The 22618-nt window shown below is 52.6% G+C and overlaps 2 protein-coding genes across 9 annotated transcripts in view; one reads left to right on the top strand and one right to left on the bottom strand.

Moving 5' to 3' along the window:
• The window catches only part of CPAMD8 (C3 and PZP like alpha-2-macroglobulin domain containing 8), a 77251-nt gene that overhangs the window by 8434 nt on the left and 46199 nt on the right, over nucleotides 1-22618 (bottom strand). For 2 of the 8 annotated variants that reach the window (XM_061601159.1, XM_061601166.1), the window contains 12 exons: nucleotides 21776-21862; nucleotides 21295-21431; nucleotides 20614-20769; nucleotides 19934-19996; nucleotides 19307-19545; nucleotides 18030-18117; nucleotides 16038-16112; nucleotides 15390-15495; nucleotides 15177-15287; nucleotides 14536-14748; nucleotides 14056-14136; nucleotides 13460-13616 (listed from right to left, as the gene is read on the bottom strand). In XM_061601159.1, coding sequence (XP_061457143.1) covers nucleotides 13460-13616; nucleotides 14056-14136; nucleotides 14536-14748; nucleotides 15177-15287; nucleotides 15390-15495; nucleotides 16038-16112; nucleotides 18030-18117; nucleotides 19307-19545; nucleotides 19934-19996; nucleotides 20614-20769; nucleotides 21295-21431; nucleotides 21776-21862 — 1513 coding nt within the window. Of the gene's footprint in view, nucleotides 1-11103; nucleotides 13617-13719; nucleotides 13818-14055; nucleotides 14137-14535; nucleotides 14749-15176; nucleotides 15288-15389; nucleotides 15496-16037; nucleotides 16113-18029; nucleotides 18118-19306; nucleotides 19546-19933; nucleotides 19997-20613; nucleotides 20770-21294; nucleotides 21432-21775; nucleotides 21863-22618 lie in introns of those variants that run through there. The other 6 variants (XM_061601160.1, XM_061601162.1, XR_009759496.1 and 3 more) reach the window with 6 other exon arrangements.
• Nucleotides 6822-11517, top strand: F2RL3 (F2R like thrombin or trypsin receptor 3). Its single transcript, XM_061601167.1, has 2 exons — nucleotides 6822-6981; nucleotides 9233-11517. The coding sequence occupies exons 1-2, from the start codon at nucleotides 6894-6896 to the stop codon at nucleotides 10315-10317; spliced, it is 1173 nt and encodes a 390-aa protein (XP_061457151.1). The 5' UTR covers nucleotides 6822-6893; the 3' UTR covers nucleotides 10318-11517.

Below are 22618 nucleotides of genomic sequence, written 5' to 3'. Positions count from 1 at the left end.
GTACCCTCCTCTATGTGACAGCCCTTCAGGTACTTAAAGAGTGCAATCATGTCACCCCTCAGCCTTCTCTTCACCAGACTGAATACGCCAAGTTCCTTCAACCTTTCCTCATAAGACTTGTTCTCCATACCGCTATCATCCTCGTCGCCCTCTTCTGAACCCGCTCTAACTTGTCTATATCTTTCTTAAAATGAGGCGCCCAGAACTGAACACAGTATTCCAGATGAGGCCTGACTAATGCAGAATATAGTGGGACTATTACTTCCCTCGACCTGGAAACTATAATAATAATAATAATAATAATTTTAATTTATAAGTCGCCTATCTGGCCAATGGCCACTCTAGGCGACGTACAACTCAATTAAAATACATCATAATAAATACAGTACAACAATAAAACAGTAAAACAGTGACAGTTCAGAGTAGCAGGCAATTAGTCAAAAAGATTAACCCTCCCCGGAAGTCCCGAAGGCCTGTCTGAAAAGCCAGGTCTTCAAGGCCTGGCGGAATACATTCAGGGAAGGGGCATGTCGAAGATCATATGGGAGGGAGTTCCAGAGAGTGGGGCCCGCCACTGAGAAGGCCCTCTCTCTAGTCCCTACCAGCCTAGCTGTTTTAGTTGGTGGGACTGAGAGAAGGCCCTGTGTGGCTGATCTTGTCGGGCGGCATAATTGGTGGCGTTGGAGGCGCTCCATCAGATAAACTGGGCCAAGACCGTGTAGGGCTTTAAAGGTTAATACCAACACCTTGAATTGGGCCCGGAAAACAACTGGGAGCCAGTGCAGATCGAACAGCACTGGGGTGATGTGCTCCCGGCGGCGACAGTTTGTAAGTAGTCGAGCCGCCGCATTTTGTATAAGTTGTAGTTTCCGGACCGTTTTCAAGGGTAGCCCCATGTAGAGCGCACTACAGTAGTCCAAACGAGAGGTGACCAGGGCATGTACCACCAATGGGAGCTGATGAACAGGGAGGTAGGGTTGCAGTCTACGTATGAGGTGTAACTGATACCAAGCTGCCCGGCTCACTGCCGAAATCTGAGCCTCCATGGACAGCTTGGAATCAAGGACAACCCCTAGGCTGCGGACTTGGTCCTTTAGGGGCAGTTTCACCCCATCGAACATCAAGTCAATATCTCCCAACCTTCCCTTGTCCCCCACGAGTAGCACCTCGGTCTTATCAGGATTCAGCTTCAACCTGTTCCTTCCCATCCATCCACTCACGGATTCCAGGCACTTGGACATGGTCTCCACAGCCAACTCTGGTGAGGATTTAAACGAGAGATAGAGCTGAGTGCATACTGGTGACACTGCAGCCCAAATCTCCTAATGATAGTCCCCAGCGGCTTCATATAGATATTAAATAGCATGGGAGAGAGGATAGAGCCCTGTGGCACACCACAATTGAGAGGCCAAGGGTCTGAAACCTCCTCCCCCAATGCTACTTGTTGATGCCTATCGGAGAGAAAGGAGCGGAACCACTGCAGTACAGTGCCTCCTATTCCCAGTCCCTCCAGGCGATGTAAAAGGATACTGTGGTCGACAGTATCAAAAGCTGCTGAGAGATCGAGGAGGACAAGAAAGGTGAATTCTCCCCTATCTAATGCCCTCCTCATATCGTAAACTGCGTTTGCCTTTTTTGCCGCAGCATCACACTGCTGGGTCATGTTCAACTTACGATCCACAACAATTCCAAGGTCCCTCTTACACGCACTACTGCTAAGCTGGGTATTTCCCATCCTGTACCCGTGCATTTTGTTTTTGTGGCCTAAATGCAGAATCTTGCATTTGTCTTTATTGAATGTCATTTTATTAATTTCAGCCCAATTTTCTAGTCTATCCAGGTCCCTTTGGATTTTATTCCTGTCTTCCATTGCGTTAGCTATCCCTCCCAGTTTTGTATCATCCACAAACTTCATAAGGCTTCCCTCCACCCCATCATCTAAGTCATTGATAAAGATGTTGAAGAGTATCGCCCCAGGACAGAACCCTGTGGCACTCCACTCGAAACCTCCTTCCAGTCCGAAGCAGAGCCACCGACGACCACTCTTTGAGTACGGTTTTCCAGCCAGTTGTGAATCCACCTGACAGTATTTCCATCTAGTCCGCAGTTGACCAGTTTGCTAATCAAAAGGTAGTGGGGGACTTTGTCAAACGCTTTGCTGAAATCTAGATAGATGACATCTACAGCATTTCCACCATAAGACCAGTTGAATTTAGAGGGACCCCAACCAGCGGGTTACTTTCTTTTTCATAAGTTGGGGCGTGCATACAGATCCAGCACGTACTCTTGTTCATCCCTCTAGCGAGATTGACCATTAGCCTTAGGTATGTGTCCTTACTCCAATCTGGGTGTCCTATACCAAAGAGGCTACACAGTATTAGGGAAGCAAGCCTAACTCCCGCAGGAGCCATATTATAGTTGCAATTATAAGAAATAGCAAGCAAACAGCAATGATGCTCCACTTTTCTCTAGCAACTCAAGTCACTGGCCTCCCCACCTCAGTGTGAGAAGGTCCAAAAGAGTCCAATGGGCCACATGCTACTTCGACAAGCTCAAAATCAATCTGGGGAACTGATCTGCTGAAGGGGTTGCACCTCATTGGCTCTAGAACAGATAGATGTTGTTTGTCATCTTCTCAGACACTCTTTGGTCTCGTAGTCTTAACTTCTCCCAGGTAGATAGGATCTCACTCACGAAGTTCACTGACAAGGCGGGGACCTCTCCTCAGATGGTACGGATGGTGGTCCCTGGGAAGGGACTCCTCTCCCCTGGTCTTTCCTTCTGGCGTTCCGCCACGATCCGGCTGGCCTCTCTCGCCCTCATCTGGCGGCTGGGCCTTCCGACAATGGGATGCGTGTATCCAAGCTGTCCTCTCAGCGATGTGCACTGTGGTGAAGGTCAACAAGAGAATCTGGAAAGGACCCGATCATCGAGGTTGAAAGCAATCTTTTCTCAGAAATTCACGAACCAGGATCCAATCGCCAGGTTGAAACTGGTGGGCAGGCACAACTAGAGGGACAGGAGCAGCTTCCTGGACCTGGGAGGAAAGAGTTCTCAACATTTTGGGAAGATTAGTGCAGTAGACCAGGAGTTCTTCCTGGCCTTCCAATAGGGATTGTAAGTGAGCCGGTCTGCGAGCCACTCCCACTCTCATGGGGCGGCCAAAGAGAATTTCATGTGGTGTCAATCGATGTTTCCTGTTTGGTGTATTTTGCATCCCCATAAGGACTAGGGAAAGCGCATCTGGCCAAGATAGGTTAGTTTCAGCACACAGCTTTGCTAATGTCATTTTCAAAGACTGGTTAAAGTGTCCAATGAAACCAGATGATTTGGGGGGGGGGTGTAATTTGTATTGAATGCCTAAGGCTTAGCAAAGCTGTTGTACCACTTTAGCTGTAAAGTGAGTACCTTGATCAGAATTTAATTGGACAGGAAAGCCAAATCAAGGAATGATGTGTCTAAGCAGTGCCTGGGAAACAGCTGCAGCATCTGCATGTCATGATGGAAATGCTTCTACCCAACCAGAAAAATGACAGATGGTGACCAATACATATCTGTAATTCTGGCATTTTGGCATTTCAATGAAATCCAGCTGAACATGTTGGAATGGTCCATAGGCCCAAGAAGTGGTGCCAGTAAGAGGACGCTCTGGTTTACCAACATTGTGCTGTAAACACACTGAGCGAGTGGATGCCACCTGCCTAGGAGCAAATCAGAAAGTTGAAATCTGCAATAGCATCCCCCCTTTGCTCAGGTGAGAAGAGTGATAAGTCACCTGAGCGAGAGGGAAAAGAAGCGCTTGTGGGGCTACAAAGCGGCCTGAGACATCCCTCCAGACAGAGTCAGGATGTAAGCGACAGCCAAAGCGGACCAAAAGATCTTTCTCATGCTCTGGGGCAGCTTCTTGAAGCAAAGCAAGTTCTGGTAATTCAGGAACAGATGAAGGGAGAAGAGTCAATTGAGAAGGAAGGTGGGGAGAAGGGGGTGCACTAAAAGCAGCGGCTTTAGCAGCAGCATCCGCCATGTGATTGCCACAGCTGACAGGATCAGTAGCAGTGGTGTGGGCAGAGCAGTGCATGATGGCAACAGAATCAGGGAGTTGAAGAGCAGACAGTAAAGCTGAAATAAGAGCTGAATGAGAAATTTGTGTGCCAGCTGAAGTCAAAAATCCTGTGTGACCAGATCTGACCCATGAATTGACAGGTCTTGAAAGCATAAGAAGAGTCTGTATAGATGTTAGCAGAGCAACCAGATGCCAAAGTGCAGGCTCTCTGTAAAGCTATGAGCTCTGCAGTTTGGGCAGACCAAAGAGTTGGTAGAGAAACGGCTTCTAGGACTTCATATGGAGAGCACACTGCATAGCCAATTCTGAGAGCTCCTGTGTCATCTGTGGAAAGGATAAGATCAGAGTTATCCAGAGGAGTGTCACAAAGATCTGGACAAGGGGTGGAAAGATGCTCAATGACCTGCAAGCAATCATGAAGAGAGATTGAATGAGGTTCTCCATCAGAAGGAAGGGGTAGAAGGGAAGCAGGGTTGAGAGGGGGACAGCATTCAAAGACCAGATTAGGAGGGGTTAGCAGAATAGTTCCATAGGAAGTTTGACATTGAGAAGGGACTGAGTTTTTCTGTATAGCAGGAGAGAATGCACAGAATGGGGACCAACACAGCGAGGGAACGTCCTTGCACCAAGTCCCCAGACTTCTGGACAAGCAAAGCTGTACTCCAAGGAGGGTATCCTTTAGCCACCAGGTCGACAGAGAACTTCTGCAGCAGAACCCTGAGACTCATGGCAAAAGAGGAAAAAAGGTTTAACATAACAGGAGTCTGGACCACAGCCTTTCTTAAATCCACAAACGAAGTCTCACATTCTGCCTTTCATTCAATAGGATGCAAAGTTTGGGATCCAATTTAGCCGCTCCCCAAAACCCACAAAGCGGCTTTTTCCTATTACAGGGAAACACATTATGTTCAGTATTATAAAAATACCAGAGAGAAATAGGAACTAATTTGGTTGGTCCTATTTCTTAGCAGAGATATAAAAACACAAGCAGCAGAGTGAGAATGTAACCAGCCCCACCTTTCTCTATATAAATAACAATAGACACAATCTTCTTAGGTAAAAGATAAAAACATTTACTCACAACCTCTTCATATGTTAGAAACATAGGCTGTAGCTTAGATGAAAGAAAAGTCTCAGTCCATTTTTGGTGTTTGGTATTGATGCTCTCAGCAGAGAGCATCATTTGCCATGCAGCCTCTCTCAATGGTGGATTGATCAGCAATGGAGAATATTCAAAAATCCTCCAGGACAAAGGAAGGAGGAAACCAGGTAACTAACCCCACCCATAAGGAAGTTACATCATGGTGAACAGGTACATGGGATATTTGCCTATTCCAACAAGGGGTGGCTCAGTGGCTGGCCATTTTAGAGCTGTTGAACGAGGTCAGCATTATGGGAATGTTGCTGTGCCCTGCCCTAGCCACAACTGCCCCACAAGCACTCTGCTCTCTAGAAGAACGTGCTCTTCGGGTGGCCATGTGCAGCTCCCAGGTTCAGCCCCGCCTGGCTCCCAAGTGCCAGGAATAGCCTCTTCTCCCCTTCCCTCATCCCCCCAAATGTCATTTCCTAGCACTTATCAGCAGATGGTGGCCAGCTCTGTATTTATAGCTCGTGGTCCTTGAGACTTGTGGCTTTCCTGGTGGCTGCTCTTGGTGATCTTCCCTCAGCAAGAGGAAGGGCCGGGGTCAACAAGAGCTGATCTGTGGGTCCAGGCAGGGTGGCTCTGGGCCTCACAAGTGGGGAGAGTGCGGGAGTCCTGCTTGGGGCTTCCCCTCATGGACGTCTGGTTGGCCATTGCAAGGAGAACAGGCGGCTGGACTGGATGGGCCCCCTTTGGCCTGGCCCAGCAGGGAACTGGTTGTGCTCTTCAAGAGGTTCCCTTCAGCCTCCGCTGGCTGAAGAAGCCTTTTGCAAGGCTTGCCCAGCAGCACTCCTGAGGCTCCCCCCACGAAACGTTGGCTCCTGCCGTCAGCCGGCATTGCCAAAGGCTCGTTTTTAAACCAAGGCTGAGCCGCCTCAAAGTCTGGCAGCTGCATCCAGCACCAAGGTGTTGTGTTTGTTTGGGGGGGGTTGGGTGCTTCCACATATGCACAGCCCTGCTTAGAAGTGATTTATTTGGGGGCAGCAGGGGGAGGAGAGTGTGATGACGGACCAAAGCACAACAGAAGGAATCTGCTGCTTCCGCACGAAGGAGGATGTCCAAGGTTGGCTGGGGAGTGTGTTTGTAAGGAACTGCCTTATGCAGCATCAGACCATTGCTCCATCTAGAGCACTGTTGTGCTTCAGACAGGGAGTCTTCATCCAGCTCTATTTGGAGATGCTGACAATTAGATCAGGGACCTTCTGCGTGCAAAGCAGATGTTCTGCCATTGAGCAATGCTCTTTGCCTTAAAAAGGAAGGTTCCAGTCCTCATGGTTCTGATCCAAATAGGAAGCTGTTTTATACTGCTTCAGACCATTGGTTCATCTAAAGTGGGGCCTTCTGCATGCAAAGCAGATGTTCTGCCACAGAGCTGCAGCCTTGCTCGAGCTACAATTACGCCACAGTCCTTGAAGGACTCATTTGTGGTGGGGTGGAGGGAGATTGCTCTTCTTGCCTCTTTCTGCCGAGGCCTGAGAAACGCTGGAGGATGCCAGGCCAGCCCTTTTCCTCTCTGTGGATTTCGCAAAGGACAAGATTTGTCACGGAGACATGCAAGTCGTGTGGTGGTTGTTGGGGGGAAGTTGGTGTTTCCTGATGTTAAGAAGCTGCAGCAGGAAATGGGATGTCATCGCAGTGGCAGAGCCTCCCTTCCACGGCTGGGAGGAAATGTGACCAGTGAGGCACAGAATGGAGTTGGGCACATCGGAGCCAAGCCGCCTCCTGCTGCTGCTGCTGCTTTCATGGACGGCCACAGCGGCTTACGACTACTATGATGGTAAGCAGCAGGGAAGCCCCCCCTGGCAGCCCCCTTTTGCTGAGAGCAAGGCAGGAGCCTGTGCTGCTGGGGGAGGCAGTGGGGGGGCTCTGCCACTGAGCTGGCTTCCCACGGCCTGCACACAACCAGAACTGGCGCTGAGGGTTACTCTGCCTGAAAGGGATTTATCTGCCGATATCTGAGAAGGCAGCAGGGTGGGGAGTTTGCTCTGCCCCACATCATAGCCTCCCTCTGCGTCAAGGGTTGGGGAAATCTCTCGGGCCCTCCAACTGTTCCTGGGAGCACAGCTGGGCAGCCAAAATGAGCATGGTGGGGGGGAGGCTTGTTAGTTTAGACAAAAGGGCAAGTAAGGTGGAGGGGGGGACATGATAGAGGTGTACAACCTTTATGGATGGCATGGAGAAAGGGAGGATGGGTGATGTCTTCCTCCCTCTTCCATCCTACTACAACCCAACGGTTCTAGGAGAGCCAACGGAACTGAATGGTGGGAGACTCAGGAGAGGCAAAAGGAAGGACTGGAAGGGGCCTATAAGGTCATTCAGTCCAACTCCCTGCTCAGTGCAGGAATCCATCTCCGGCAGGGGGCTGCCCAGCTGCCGCTTGAAGGCCTCCATGGTCGGAGAGCCCACCACCTCCCAAGGTAATTTGTTCCATTGTCGTACTGCTCTGTTGTTTTCAGCCTAATGCTCCAGCCTATCAAGATCACTTTGAATTTTGTTTCTGTCTTCTAAGGTATTAGCTATCCCTCCCAATTTTGTGCCATCTGCAAATTTGATAAGCATGCTCTGTACCTCCTCATCCAAGTCGTTACTAAAAATGTTGAAGAGCACTGGGCCCAGGACTGAGCCCTGCGGTACCCCGCTCACTACCTCCCCCCAGTTTGAGAAGGAACCCTTGAAAAGCACTCTTTGAGTATGATTCTGGAGCCAACTATGAACCCACCTGATGGTTGTTCCATCCAGCCCACATTTAGCTAGCTTGCTAATCAGAATATCATGCGATACTTTGTCAAACGCTTTGCTGAAGTCGAGATATATTACGTCCACAGCATTCCCACAGTCTACAAGGGAGGTTACCCGATCAACAAATGAGACAGATCCATGTTGGCTTCTAGTAATCACTGTATTGTTTTCACAGAGCATATAGTTAAAACTATGGAATGCACTCCTAAAAGAGGCTGTGATGGCCACTAACTTGGGTGGCTTTAAAAGAGGATTAGATAAATTTAAAAGAGGATTAGATTAGATTAAAAGAGGATTAGATAAATTCAGAGAGGAGGATCAGGCTGTCATTGGCTGACAACCTCCACTATTGTAAGCCGTAATTCCTCTGAATATTAGTTGCTAGAAACTGCAAGAGGGGAGAGTTGCTCTTGCACTCAGGTCCTGCTTGTGTACTTTACTTATTTAATAAAAGTTGCATAGCACTTAATTCTACATAAAACCACTAAGCAGTTTACAAGGAATATCCCAGAGGGATCCCCTTTTGGCCTCATCCACCTGCTGAAGGGCTCTTCTCAGGTCTGGCACCAGCGGGCAGCCAGGTTGGGCAATGGCCAAGGGCCAGTGTAGCTCCTGCTCTGCAATCCGCACTAGCATTGGGTCACAGAATGCTTGCCCCATGACCCGATGCTGGAGCACAGCCACCCTCCCAGGCAACACCCCCCCCATCTTGGGTGATGACAGGTGTGCACACAGTGGGCTAGTATGCTGACGGGGCTGGGCCTATTTAAGACCCTGACAGCGATGGCAGTACCACTGCCACTGCCTTGGAGGGCCCAATGCATTCTGGTGGTGGCCCTGGCTCTTCTAATATCATCCTGACTATGGGAACTAGAGGCCAACATGTTAAGAGTTTTTGACAGACATATATTGCAGCAGAGCACAGAAATAACTGGTCTGTCAAGACTGGTAGAAATAAAGAAACAAGTTTCATTACTACAAATAAGTAAAGTCATACATGCTGAAGCAACCATGTGCCCTGCACTTAGTGAGTCATTACTGAGAAAAACAAGAAGGGGGAAGGGCAGCAGCAAAGCCTGCAAAGCGAACAAACAGTTTAGAGGAGAAATCTACAGAGGGAAGAATAGCTTGCCTTTCTGTCTATCGACACCCCCCCCCAGTGGTTCATGTGGTTGATGCTTTACTGCTAACAACACAATCTACCACCCCACCATTGGACCTTTAGTATTTCTGCTGCTTTTCCTTCTGCTGGCAAGTCACACTCCTAAGTGGACCCTTTGCCTTCCTAGATTATACTGCCAACACAACTGACGCCGCCGATGTCCAGCTCACCTGGCCACCGGGTCTGTGCCCTCGTGCCATGCCCTCTGCCACCATCATCCGGAACGACACCGTCTTCCTGATGCTGCCTGCAGCCGCCTGGCTTCAGCTGGACAGCCCGCTCATCACCACGGCCCTCCCCGTCTTCTACATCCTCATCTTCCTGGTGGGGCTGCCCTCCAATGCCCTGGCGCTCTGGGTGCTGGCCACACGGGTGGAGATGCTTCCCTCCACTATCTTCCTGATGAACTTGGCAGCCGCCGACCTCCTCCTCGGGCTGCTGCTGCCGCTGAAGATCTCATACTACTTGCTGGGCAACCACTGGCCTTTTGGGGAGGGGCTGTGCCGCTTCACCACAGTGGCTTTCTATGGGAATATGTACTGCTCCCTGCTGCTGCTGGCCTGCATCAGCGTGGATCGCCACCTGGCTGTGGCCTACCCCTTCTTTGCCCGCTCCTGCCGCAGCACAGCCTTTGCCGTCAGCACCTGCGCCGTGGTGTGGGCGATGGCCGCCCTCTTCACGCTGCCCCTGGCCCTCCTCCGACAGTCCTTCCCGCTCCTCCACACCCAGCGGACCCTGTGCCATGACGCGCTGCCCTACGAGAACGACGCCACGTACTACCACCACTACTTCCTCACCCTCCTCGCCTGCGGCTTCCTGGCCCCACTCCTGGTCCTGGCACTCTGCTCCGGGGGAACACTCTGGGTGCTGCTGGGCAAGGGGGAGAAGTATGCCACAGCCATCAAGCTGACAGCGCTGGTGCTGGTGTCGGTGGTGGCCTTGTACACCCCCAGCCACGTCCTCCTCCTCCTCCACTACTCTCACGCCTGCCTCGAAGTCCGGAGCACCCTCTACGTGGCTTACATGGTCAGCCTGGCTGTCAGCACCTGCAACAGCTGTGTCGACCCTTTCATCTACTATTACGTCTCGGAAGAGTTCCGGGCAAAGGTGAAGGGGAGGCTCTTTGGGCGCCAACACCGCAAAGGCTCTGCCATCTCCCTGAAGACCTGCAAGGAGACCCTGCCCACCAAGAACTCTCAGTCTCTGGTGTAAAGGGGTGGGTAGAAGAGGCATTCCCTTCTCCCCTGCTGGGAGCCCAAAGAAGGGGTCCAGTGGAGCAGCCCAGTCCCTTGGAGAGGGTTTTTAAAGGTGGGCTGTGGGTGCGTGGCTGTTTCTAATAATGTGGGAGGCAAAGGGGGAAATGGCCCCCCACCCTCGCCCCCCTCACCTCTGAAGGGGATACAGCGGATTAAAATCAGAGGGACACACGGCTCTGCCCTGGTTTTTCTTCTCCTCATGGCCATCAGGCAGCGCCCGTGAATCCAGCAAGGAGGAACCGCACGCTCTGGGGGCTAAATGTGGCCCTCGGATCCCCTCTTGGACCCGGCTTTGCACCATCCTTGAGTGTTTTTGCCTGGAGGGAGGGTAGAGACGGGCGAGTGTGGGTAGGAACTAGCTGAATGCACAAAGGTTAAGATCACCATTCATTCCTCTGCCCCACCTATAGCAGAAGGAGAGGCAGGAAAAGCCCCCCCCCCTCCAGTGAGCCATTCTCGGCGTGGCCCTTTCCCTGTGGCTCAGCTGTGCCCAGGGCCAGTGTGGCTTTCAAAAGGTTGGCAAGAGAGAGACTCACTATGGATTTGCTGCAGCCCTCATCTTGTTTCAGTGAGTTCCATAGGTTCATTTTGTATTGTGCAAAGCATAATTGTTGGTTGGTTTCTCCCCACCCCATCCCCCAATCTTCCATTCCTCCTGCTCCCAGAAATCTGCTCTAGGGAAGCAATGACAGAGACAGTTTTAGACATCAATTTTTAATAAAATATTTTTATCAATATCTAAATCAAACTTCTTCGCCTGCCCCCCTCCCCAGACACTCATACAAGGGATTGTGCTGAACCACGAAAGTAAACGCCACCCCTGCGTGGCTTGGATTTGTGACTAAGCTGATGGGGGAGCAGGTTGTCCTACTGAGCAGCAGAAAACAAAAGGAAGGAACGAGGGCTACCTCCCCATCTCATCCACACAGCACAAAGTGCAGAAGCAACAATGGAGGGAGGGAGGGAGCCAGAATAAATTGAGCCTGCCAGGAAGGCAAATGGCTCATGGATGCCCGACGCGAGAGTGTGTGCGTGTCTAACTAAATAGCTCACGCTGGGCGAATGAAGCGGCCGCTTTTAAAATAAATATCAGCACAATGACGATTCTGAGTATTATTCCCAAGGCAGAGTCCGGCCCAACAGCCTGGCGGTGGGTGAGGAGGAAAGGGCGAGGGTCAGCGCCTGGGGTCTTGGAGCTCTGGTCCCTTGGAAGCAGAGATGGCCATGTGTGTGGTTCCAGGGGTGGGGTGGTAAAGTAAAATGCTGGGAGGGGCAGCGGAGCAGCAGAAAGGAGGGTAGCTCCTCGCACACACAAAAATGAGATTAGTGCCTGTACGTTTTGTCTCATATCTCAGGTTCTACGCATCCTAGAAACTTAAATCTTGTTTCTAAAAAAACCAAAGTGAAACTTGGGAAAGTTAGGGTGCATCTGGGGGGTGGGGGAGCAGCTGCCCCATTCCGACACTCATGTTTCGAAGACAATCCCCAGCTACTCTCTTAAGCAAGGCCAGAGTTCAGCTCCTCCTGCCCTTGCTCAAGTCACAGATGTTTTTCTTTTTTTAAACTGGGGCATCTAGATTTACACACTAACAGCCAAGAAGAGGGAGAAACTGCACAGAAATGTAAGGAGTGAGAGAGCGAAAGAGAGATTTCCTTACAGTCCCTCTAGGAAGGCAGCTCCTAGTAGCTGCTCTAGGAAACACGGTGGGACTCAGAAACCCCAAAATTCCTCCAAGGATTAAAGCAGTTGTGGGGGACCTCTGGCCCTCCAGGTGCTGCTGAACTACAATTCCCATCGGCCTCCGCAAGCATGGCCCAGTGGCCAGGGAGGATGGCAGCACAGAGAGAGACCGTGGAGTGAAACGCCTAGAGCTGACTCTTGCCCCATCAACAGCAGCCCTGGCTGGGGGGCAGGAAGAAGGGGGGGAGAGGAGGCATAAATGTAGGCAGTCAGACAGAAGCCTTCTGCCCCCCCATGATAAAAAAGAAGTGAGGATAGTGGCTCTGTGTGAGAGAGAGAGAGAGACCCTCGCAAGGTGATGCTGTTGGGGGCTCTTGTCCTCTGGCCGGACTTTTCAGGGGGAGGCAAGGATGGCTGGGGGGGGGGAGGCAAGGATGGCTGGGGGGAGGGAGGCAGCTGGCCCACCTCTTTGCCACTGCTGCTGCAAGGCGGGCTGGGAAGCAGGGCCCAAGCTGGAAGGGGCTCGCCTGCCCTCCAGCTCCAGCACTGCAGAGCTGTGGGCCAAGGCCGTGGGAGGGCTGGTCTTTGGTTTCGCTTCGACATCGAGGTGTGGCAGACCAGGCCAGAGTCGGACTCTGCCGTGGGGCTGCCCCTGTTGGGTTGGGGAGGGGGGGAGCTCTACAAGAAAACAGAAAGCAGGGGGGAGCGGGGAAAGGGAGAGGTGGGGAAAGTTCCATGCAGTTCTCCAGGACAAGACGCAAACCGAACCGCGGCCATCTTTCACCATCTGCACTTCTCTGAATTCCACAAGGCAAAGTAACGACCGCAGAAACACACACACTAGGATGAAGTGTCGTAAGGACACATAATCTGTATTACAAAACCCATTCATTATATTGGGGGAAACTGCTTTGAAAAAAGTGTGCATATTAGACATACATATCTAATGTATGTATTTAAATTACACACATTAGATTTAAATACATATAAAATATGTACATTAGGAGAAATTTGCACTAACATGCTGAACTATAGGTGGGAAAAAATGAGGAACTGAAGAGAAACTGAAAATAGGCAACAACCTCGGAGGCCTTCAAGAGGCAGCTGGACAGCCCCCTGCTGGATTCCTGCCTTGAGCAGGGGGTTGGACTGGATGGCCTTACAGGCCCCTTCCAACTCTACTAACCTACGATTCTATGACAGATTTGCCCCTCCCTGCTTGTGATTCATCCTAGGCTTCCCTGCAACAAGCAAGGCCTTGGATGCTGGCAGAACTGTTTGCATCATCTCGCCAATGTGGCCCAGGGGGCATTTTGAAACCCAAACGGCAAAGCACACAATGGGTTTTCTTTCTTTGGCTGCCTTTCTTCTTGTCGTCGTTGGCCGGACAGAGGAGGAAGCCCGACTCACTGCTCACCGCTCACTCCCAGGGGCCGCAGCACATCCCTGGAGCTGGCTGCCTTCCTGCGCGCCTGCGCTGCTGCTGGGTGGCGTCAGTTCATAAGCACCGTAGGGGTCCGCCTCGTATTCGTAAGCGTAGTTGGAGAAGTCCAGCTGGGCGGTGGGGTCTTCATCTGCAGGATGCAGCAGAAAGAACAGGCAGGGGGAGTAACGTGGGGCAGGGCCAGGCAGACCCCAACCCCAGCTGTCCGGCCGGAGCCACAACGAAGCCAAACAGTGACCCATCTTAGAAGCATAGAAAGGGTTTCAGTGCCTTTTCGTTTACTGAATTTGTAATCTTTTGTGTTTTATTTTATCGTCCATAGCTTCATTACCTTTGGGTGTAAAACAGTTTATAAATCATAAGATAAAATAAAAATAAAAAAGCAAAGCTGCTGCTAGCTAACTCACATTCCACATTCCCCCTTTGACAGCCTGAATCACACCCCTGGGGAGCGTACGCAATAACTAATGCAAGACACTAGGCAAAACCAAGAGGTGTGTGTGGGATGCATGGGAAGCAGAGATCCAGCAACGGAGGGCGGCACTTGGATCCATGGGGCTGACCCTTACCTGTTGGTGCCTGTGGCTGTCCCCCACCAGGCTGGTGAAGGGCGCGGAAGTGAGGGTCCCTCTCCTCTGGAGAATCCTTGGCTGCAGAAGGGAAAAGGCACAACAGCTGCAGCAGCAACCCTCAAGGAGAAGGGATGCACCTCAGTGGAAGTGCAGGCGCTGCTGCCAGTCAGTGCAAGCAATCCTGAGCCAGATGGACCAGTGGCCTGACAAGGTAAAAGCCAGCTATTTAAGCCAGGAGGACTGGAATCTTGCGTTGCTTTTTATAGGCCAGGCCACAGCTCAGTGGCAAAGCACCCATTTGGCATGCAAAGGGCCCAGGTTCAATCCCCGCTGGCAGCATCTCCAGCTGAGGCTGGGAAAGAAAGACCTGCCAGTCAGTGCAATCAGCATGAGGCGCCTTCCTGTGTCCTAAACCTGCCTCCCCCTCGTCCTTGCCCATCTCTGCGGATCTGTGAGTGAGAAGCGGGAGGGACTTACCCCACACACACTGCGCCATGGGGACCTGCTCAATCTGGGTGCTGTTCCCACAGGCTGCCACCTCCATCCGGCAATGATTTGGGTAGACGAGGCCGTCTGAGCCACACACCGGCTCTCCACCATGGCCACAGTCCCGCGAGCAGAGGCACTGCTCAAAAAGGCCATCCTCCAGGCAGCCAAAGAGGCCGTTGCAAGGCCCAGCGTGGACAAAACCTGCAGGTGCAAGGGAGAGGGGCCGCTCCTGAGTTCTCCCCAGCAGCTGGGCCTGCTTCCCTGGGGCAAAAGGGCAAGCACCAGTAACCCCCAAGAGATGCATGGCCTGCTTTGTCCAAAGAACATCCTTTTTGTTGTGCAGTGAATGATTTATGCCGATGCAGAGCTGTTCCAGGATGCAACATTCTGCACTAGTTGTTAATTTCTGAACCGTCCTCAAGGGCAGCCCCAAGCAGGGAGCACTGCAGTAGTCCAGTTTAAACGTTAACAAGGCCTGCACTGGTGCTCCATTCACTGTGGTTCCCCAACATTCTCTCTCTCTCACACACACACACACACCACAACAGAGTGTGCACTGCTGTGGGCTGCACCTCTGCTATTAGCTGACCACCCACCCACCGGGCAATTCGACCGGCTCCAGGACTCACCAACCCAATGGCTGGCTGAGCTCTCCACCTCGTTGCACATGGGGCCGTCGCAAAGCTCCCGGGCCAGGGGACTGTTTTCGCTGACGTTGTAGAAACGGGTGGCTTCAAAAGCTGCAGGCGGAGGAAGCGAGGCTGTCGCAAGGGGCACTGCGGCTGGCGCAAGGGGCGCCAGTGGGGTGCAAGGGGCAGCCGCGGGAGGAGCCCACTACGCACCTGGCTCGTAGTAGTCGTACACCTTGATGGGCAGGGGGGCAGTCTTCCCCACGATGTGCTCCCGGAAGGCAACAAACTTCACACAGGTCATGCACTGGCTTGCAATCTGCAGGCGTGATCAGCCCTGTGAGGTCTGCTTGCATGCACACAGACCCCCCTCTGATGCACCAGCAGCAGTGCAGGGGGGGGCAGCTCTGGGAGGGACTGGCAAGGTGGGAGGCCTGGCATGGAAGCAGCCAGACTGCTCTTTTGGAGAGCACCAGGAAGGAGGACCTTCTGCAGCTGGCCGTGCAGAACAGGCTTCCTACACACGCCCCTCTCTGCCCTTCATGCCAGAGGCCCAATCAGAGTCAAGGAGACGCATCCCAGCCAGACAAATGCACTCCAGGAAGGGGCAAAGGCGGCCAGTGAGAGGCGTGCCTTATGGAGGGGGCCCCGGATAGGGAGGCGTTTGGCCCCTGCGAAGGGGAGGAATCCCAAGGAGCAGCTGGACTTTTGTCTTAAGCCAAGCAATGCACCACAGCACCCACCAGCCCCTCGCCTCTCTCCTCAGCACTTTATGCCCCTTCCCTCTTTCAGACAAAGTCCCCCAAATGTAACATTTGGGGGGGGGGCTCAGCGAAAGGCTGCGATACCAGCCGGACTGACCTCGTCAAAATAGAAGAGGACTTTCCTGCCGTCCACCTCGTATCTCTTCAGGCCAATCTGCTGGTTCAGGAGCAACTGGAAAGGGAAGAGAAAAGACTCAGCCGAGCTGGGCCTTCATCACGCCCGCCGACCAGGACCCCAAGACCTCTTTGCTGGCCATCCTCTGCCGCTTCATGCCCCATCCATGTCTACGCTGCCCCCTCACCCCCAAGGCGTGAGTCACTGGCCAGCTTACCACCACTACCACTACTAAGTAGCCGTTATCATTAATGATTCTTATTCTTAATCATTGACTTTATGCCCCGCCCTTCCTCCCAAAGGAGCCCAAGCCAGCAAACATGTCGACAAAAACAATTTAACAACAGAATGAAAAGCATTTTTAAAAGTCAAAAACATTCTTTCACAATCTCTGGTTGCCAGGAACAGTCCCCTGCAGCCATCCAATGCCTGGGTAATGTTTTCAGATTCCTCCTTAAAGTCAGTAGTGACAGAGACAGATGCACCTCACCAGGGAGGACATTCAGAAACAGGGAGCCACCACTGTAAAGGCCTCGTCAAAGGTAATCATCAAGAGGGCAGCCCTTGGTGGCAGCACTGTTCACCTAGTATGACCCCTGTGCAGCTCTTTGTAACCCTTTATTTACAGGCATACCCCGCTTTAACATACGCAATGTATGTAAAGTGAAAATGTACTTAAAAGTGAAGCAATTATCTATGCATGTACTGCACTGCAGTCGCCACTAGATGGCAGTGGCGTCATGCCATTAAGTGTCCGTAATTGCAAAGCGCGCGTACGTTAAGCGGGGTATGGTGGCGTATGGAGCATGTACGTTATAGCGAGGCGATGTTAAGTGAAGCGACATTAAGCGGGGCATGCCTGTATTAATTTATTAAATTTATTTCCCACCCATCCTCCCAGAAGGAGCCCAGGGCTGCAAACAGGTGACAAAATATTAAAAGCATCTTTAAAACATTTTATAAACAAAACATCTTTAAAAAATCTTCTAAAAAAATATGTTTAAAATCTCAAAAACAATTCCAACACTGGTGTGGACTAGGATAAGGTCTCTACTTAAAAGGTTTGTTGAAAGAGGAGGGTCTTCAGTAGATGATGAAAAGAGAACAGAGATGGCACCTGTCTGATACTTAAGGGGAGGGAGTTCCACAGGGTAGGTGCTGCCACACTAAAGGTCCATTTCTGATGTTGTGCGGAATGGACCTCCTGATAAGATGGAATCTGCAGGAGGCCCTCACCTGCACAGTGCAGTGATCGGCTGGGTATATCAGGGGTAAGATGATCTTTCAGGTATCCTGGTCCCCAGCTGTATGGGGCTTTGTACACCAAAACCAGAACCCTGGACTTAGCCCGGTAGCTAATGGGCAGCCAGTGCAATTCTTTCAGCAGCAGGTAACATGTTGGGGGTACCCTGCCCCAGTGAGCAGTCTCACCGCCGCATTTTGCACCAGCTGCAGCTTCCAGACCAACCCACATACAGCGCATTACAGTAATCCAGCCTGGAGGTTACCAGTGCATGGACAACAGTGGTCAGGCTATCCTGAACAACTGGGCACCATCAGCAAACTTGCCCACCGCACTCCTAATTCCTGGTCATTTTTGAACAAGTCCAAAAGCCTGCCCCTTTTCTAAGAAGAGGCATTCCCCTCTCACGAAGGAATGCCTCTTCTAAACAGAGGCATTCCTCCATCTCTCACATACTACTTGATGGCTGAAAGACACTGCTTCAGGCAACCCAGAGTTTACCAGTTGAGAAAATTTTAAGTTTTATTAGATCTTGCTGCCACTCTTACTGCAGGGATGGGGGAACATCCGTGGCCCTCCAGACATTGCTGGACTCCAAACCTTTCTCCCTCACCTGTGGCTGTTGGCCAGGCTGTCAGTTGTAGGAATCCAGCAACATCTGGAGGGCCAGAGGCATGCCCCACCCCTGATGAGAACCCACAGCCCACTGGGGACAGCTGGACAAGTGGTACCTGCTCCAGACTCTCAACGTCGGCTTGAAATCCAGAGAACAAAGGCACTTCCAGGACAGCCATGTTGGAGGATCCCGAGTGCAGCCACCTTCCCCGGCCAACGGAGCAGGATGTGCGTGCGTGGGACAGGGAAAAGGAAGGAAGGAAGGCTTTATTCTGGAGGAGCAGCACCTGGGCCGTGAGCCCATTCTGGGGGTGCAGATTCCTTTAGGAAAGGGCAGCTCCCCCCCCCTGTGCCTTGCCTTACTGGTGTCCGTGTGTGGATGGAAGGACCGGGGGAGGGGAGGTGGAAAGAGGCCAAGGGGAGAGAGGTGAGATTTTACAGAAGCAATCGGCAGGGGGGGATTGGTAAGTACTTAATGGACTCTGCCCACAACACAACATTTGCATTAAAAAAAAAAGCAGCTGCTGATTCTTAAGGTGGTGGCTGGCTGGACCAAAGTGCCCAGCTGAGCTCTGTTGTCTGACTTGTTTTATTCAAGACCATTCCTATACTGTTTATAATGTCTGTGTGTGGGGGTGGGGGTCTACATGTAATTAAAAAAAACCAAATATTTACAAAAAGTTACCCTGAATGTCAATAGAAAAGTACAGGAATGCAATGCAAGAAAGCACTATGAGCTACAGACGACAGAGCCCAGGTATAATGACCAAAAATGAAGTTAGTTAAAAAAAATGGGGGGAGAGGGAGAGGATCTGGGGATCTGCCCAAAAGATACTTCCCCTAACAATGCCCTGGAAACAGCCACTCATTTGTCATCAGGAGAGGACACAAAAGACCAACCGCTGAACGACGGTGGCTATGAAGGGGAGAGACTTTGCAAAGCAGAAGAGGGCCAGTTGAGCCCTCGCCCTACCCCCTAATCCCCCATAGAAAGCAAGTGTGAGGCTCATGGGCATGTGCGGCAATTCTTCCAGGAGAGGGAAAGGTAAAATATCCTCACAGAAAACATTGCGGAGAATAGAGCCTGCACGTTTTCCTTCAAAGGTCAGGCTTAACAAAAGGGATTTTTTTAAAAAAAATGAAAGCTGGGCATCTGGGGCTCAGGGTTCCTCTGGGGGTGAGGGAGGGAACTGCCCTTCCTTGCCCCACCCCTGTGGACGCCCACGGTGAGGCTGGTCCCCCCCACCTCCAGAGACTCCCATGGAATCAACAGCGTTCCTGCTCAGCTTGGGATGAGCGAGCGAGGGAGGTTGAGCAGGGAAGGGCGACCTGTCTGGAAGCCTCCCCCTCCCCACAGTCTGGAAGGTAGGGTAGGTTTTGGGGGGGGCTTCACCTCATACACACTTCCACCATGACTTTGTACTCCTGGTGGTCCTGGTCGGCTGAAGGGTCGTCATCATCCCCCAGCGCCCGGTCCCTGTGTGGAGCTTCTGAGTGGCCCTCCTCCAGGAAGACGAGCCTGGGCAGGCGTGGGGTGCGGCGGTGCCTCTTCAGCTGGGGCTCTTGCAGATTCACCAGGAGCTGGAATGCCGGCTTGGCCACGGGGTCAGGGACGTTGTAGGTGACGTCGATCTGCCCGACACCGGAAGCAAATGGCGCTTGTTTGTATGAGGTGACTGAGGGACATTGGATACCGAGTCAGACCATTGGGTCCACCGAGCCCAGTGCTGTCTGCACTGACTGGCAGCAGTGGCTCTCTGGGATTTCAGGCAGGGAGCCTTTCCCAGCCCGAGTTGGAGACACCAGCACGGACTGAACCGGGAGACCTTCGGCGTGCAAATACAATAAATATGGGGGGGAATAAGGCCAGTCCACCACCACAAGTCAAGGCACTGCGAGAGGGTCCAAGCATCTCCGCCACCCAACTCCCACATAAGCAGGGCGGGGGGAGATGTGTGCAAAAGGAGGGAGGGAGGGAGGCCCCCCCTCCGAGATCAGGGGGCTGGCCAAGGACCCTCACCTGCAAGAGGCAGCAGCCCTCCCCTTTGGCACTCACAAACAGCCCCGTGGGAATGGAAGGAATCTGGCAAGGAAAGAGACATTGAGTTCAGTGGGGTAAGGAGCCCTCACCAGCCCTGCTCCAGGTCCTCCTCGGCTGCTTCGGGGGGCGGGTTGTCGGCAGGGGTGGGTGGGGAGGTGCACCTCAGAGTCTTGCCTTCTGCCAAGTGAGGCCATCGTCCCATCTAGCCCAGTATTGTCTGCACTGACTGACTGCAGGGCTCCCAGCAGGAGGCTCTCCCAGCCCCACCTGAACCAGGAAGCAGCAGCCCTTCCCCCAGCTGGAGTGGGCATGGTGGCGTGACGGCCCGGCCCACTCTTTTGCCTCTGGCCCCGCTCCTGAGAACAGCCTGCAACATCAGGCCAAAGGGGGCTCAACCAGCCCAGCGCCCTGAACTCATGGTGGCCCAACCAGGGAAGCGGCTCGCAGGCAGTAGCTGAGGGCAACGGCAGCAACTCTCCCCACCTGGGATTCCAGCAACTGGCCAGGGCTGCCGCTGACAACCCCTCCCCCCCGGCCCTGGGCTTGAAGACGGTTCCCCTCCCCAGGGTAGACTGGCATCCTTAACTGGCAGCCAGCAGCCAGCTGGGGGATCACACACACACATACACAAACGGACAGAGGGCAGAGGCCTGTTTTACCACCGTGGTCTGCAGCAGCTTCCTGTTGGCTCTGTTCAGCTCCAGCGTCTCCTGATAGTCCAGGTTAGTGGAGGCCAAGGAGATGGTGAGGTTGACCCCGCCAACGTACGACAGGATGGCATACTCAGCTAGAGCCTGCAAGGCCACGCAGGTGTCCTGCAAGGGACAGGAAGGGGGTGGGGAAGAAAGGGAGAGGGAGTGTCAAGGAGTTCTCCAGGCCTGCAGCACAGGTGGGTTGCATGGGCACCAATTCACCAATTCACTTCCCATGTTCCCATGAGAAACAAAAGTGGAGACCTTTGATTTTGCTCCAAAAAGGAACAATACTTTTAAGAGCAGGAGTGTGGAAGGTTGTGTGGGAAAGGAGGGAAGGCCTCGGGGGGGCTGGCCAAGGACCCTTGCCTACAAGGCCCTCACAGGTGAGGGGGGTCACCATTTCCCAAGGGTGGCTTACTCCAGGGAAGAAAGACAGGACTTGAAGACTTGGGCGACACCTGTGGCCCTCCAGATGTTGCTCGACCCCAACTTCCCGTCGCCGTTCCTGACTGTTGGCCGTGCTTGGCTGGTGGGAACTGGGAGCCCCAACAACTTCTGGAGGGCACTGGGGGTCACACCAGGCACCTTCTTGCCTGCAAAGCACGTGTCCTGCGCTACCGACGTCTCCACTTCGGGAGGGCTCACCTGCGTGGATGAGAATCCTCCCAGCGCGTTCCTTTGCTGAGAGAGCCACTTGACCACGGGCAGCGCAGACGCCACGTCTCCCAGCATGGTGTAAGTCAGAAGTGCGTAGGCGGTCATTTCGACTTCCGCTGACACCACTGGAAGTGAGAAGAGGGAGGGGGCGGAGCTGGAAGTTGACTCCAAACGCCAGGAGGGGATCAGGCCAGTCCCAGCAGGACCCCCTTATTTCGCCCTCGCTCAGGAGTTCTCCCCCTGCAAACCAGGGAGCAGCAGTCTAACCGTGCCCACTATCTGGTTTTGAATCCAGTGCTGTTGGTGCAGCACAGGAAGCTCTGACTTCTGAAGCCCCCAGGCACTCCAGTTTCCTTTGGACTCAAAGGAAAGAGGACTCCAGAGTGAAGCATGGAGATGGGTCCCTTCCTCACCACCCCACGATGATCCCGCTCCATGGCTGAATCCCATTGTCATGATGGAAAGTCACCTGACTGGGAGAGGCCATCATTAAACCCCATGAAGGTGTCTTCGTCAGTCGCAAGAGTCCCCATTAAGCTCCAGTGGGTAAAGCCATCTGAAAAATGGGAGGGAGGGAGGGAAGGGGCGACGAGGACAGAGCAGAGAGGCCTTAGACGTTTGTCACAGGCCAGCGAAGGCCCTGCAGTGAAGGCCCTGCCGCCGGCCTTTGTGGGAGGGATAAGCTTAAATCCAGCCTGAGTCTGTTTCCTGTGCAACTGGCACGAACCTAAGGAGAGCCCCGCAGCGCTGGATCCGGCCAAACGGGGCCCAGCCTAGTCCAATAATTTTTTTGGGGGGGCAGAGGGGAATAAGCACGAAATTCTCGTTTAACTTTCCCAACCCTCCCTGCTTGAACCCGTGTTAAACAGTGACCATCTGTGGCTCTCCAGATGTTGTTTTGAAGGCAGTTACACCTAACATCCTGCATTTTTGAACTTTATTTTCACTGATATACTCATTTTTGTGAAGACATTCCTCTAACACAGATATGCTGTTGTGCAGATTTATTTTGCTGGAAAGCTTAATCACAACATTCAGAGAAGGGCAGATTTCAAAGGATAGGCGCATTTTGGTTTATATATTGCCGGTGTGAATTAAGGCAGGCCTGCATTTAAAAGTCAGACCACACGAAATGTCTTTCCGCATCCCTGCATGCACCACAGAGCAGAGCAAGTTGTCCCTGATTATTTGGCCATGACATCTGTCCCCCAACCGGGACCCCACACACCCCAGCTCTTGTGGGGCTGAAGAGCCCTGTCATGCCTCCGTCATTGTCACTCGAAGGCACCACACACGCGAGGGAAAGAAGGGA

This window comes from Rhineura floridana, chromosome 18 (assembly GCF_030035675.1).
Source record: "Rhineura floridana isolate rRhiFlo1 chromosome 18, rRhiFlo1.hap2, whole genome shotgun sequence".
In the NCBI taxonomy this organism is placed as follows: Eukaryota; Metazoa; Chordata; class Lepidosauria; order Squamata; family Rhineuridae; genus Rhineura; species Rhineura floridana.
This window is presented reverse-complemented; position numbering and strand designations above follow the sequence as displayed.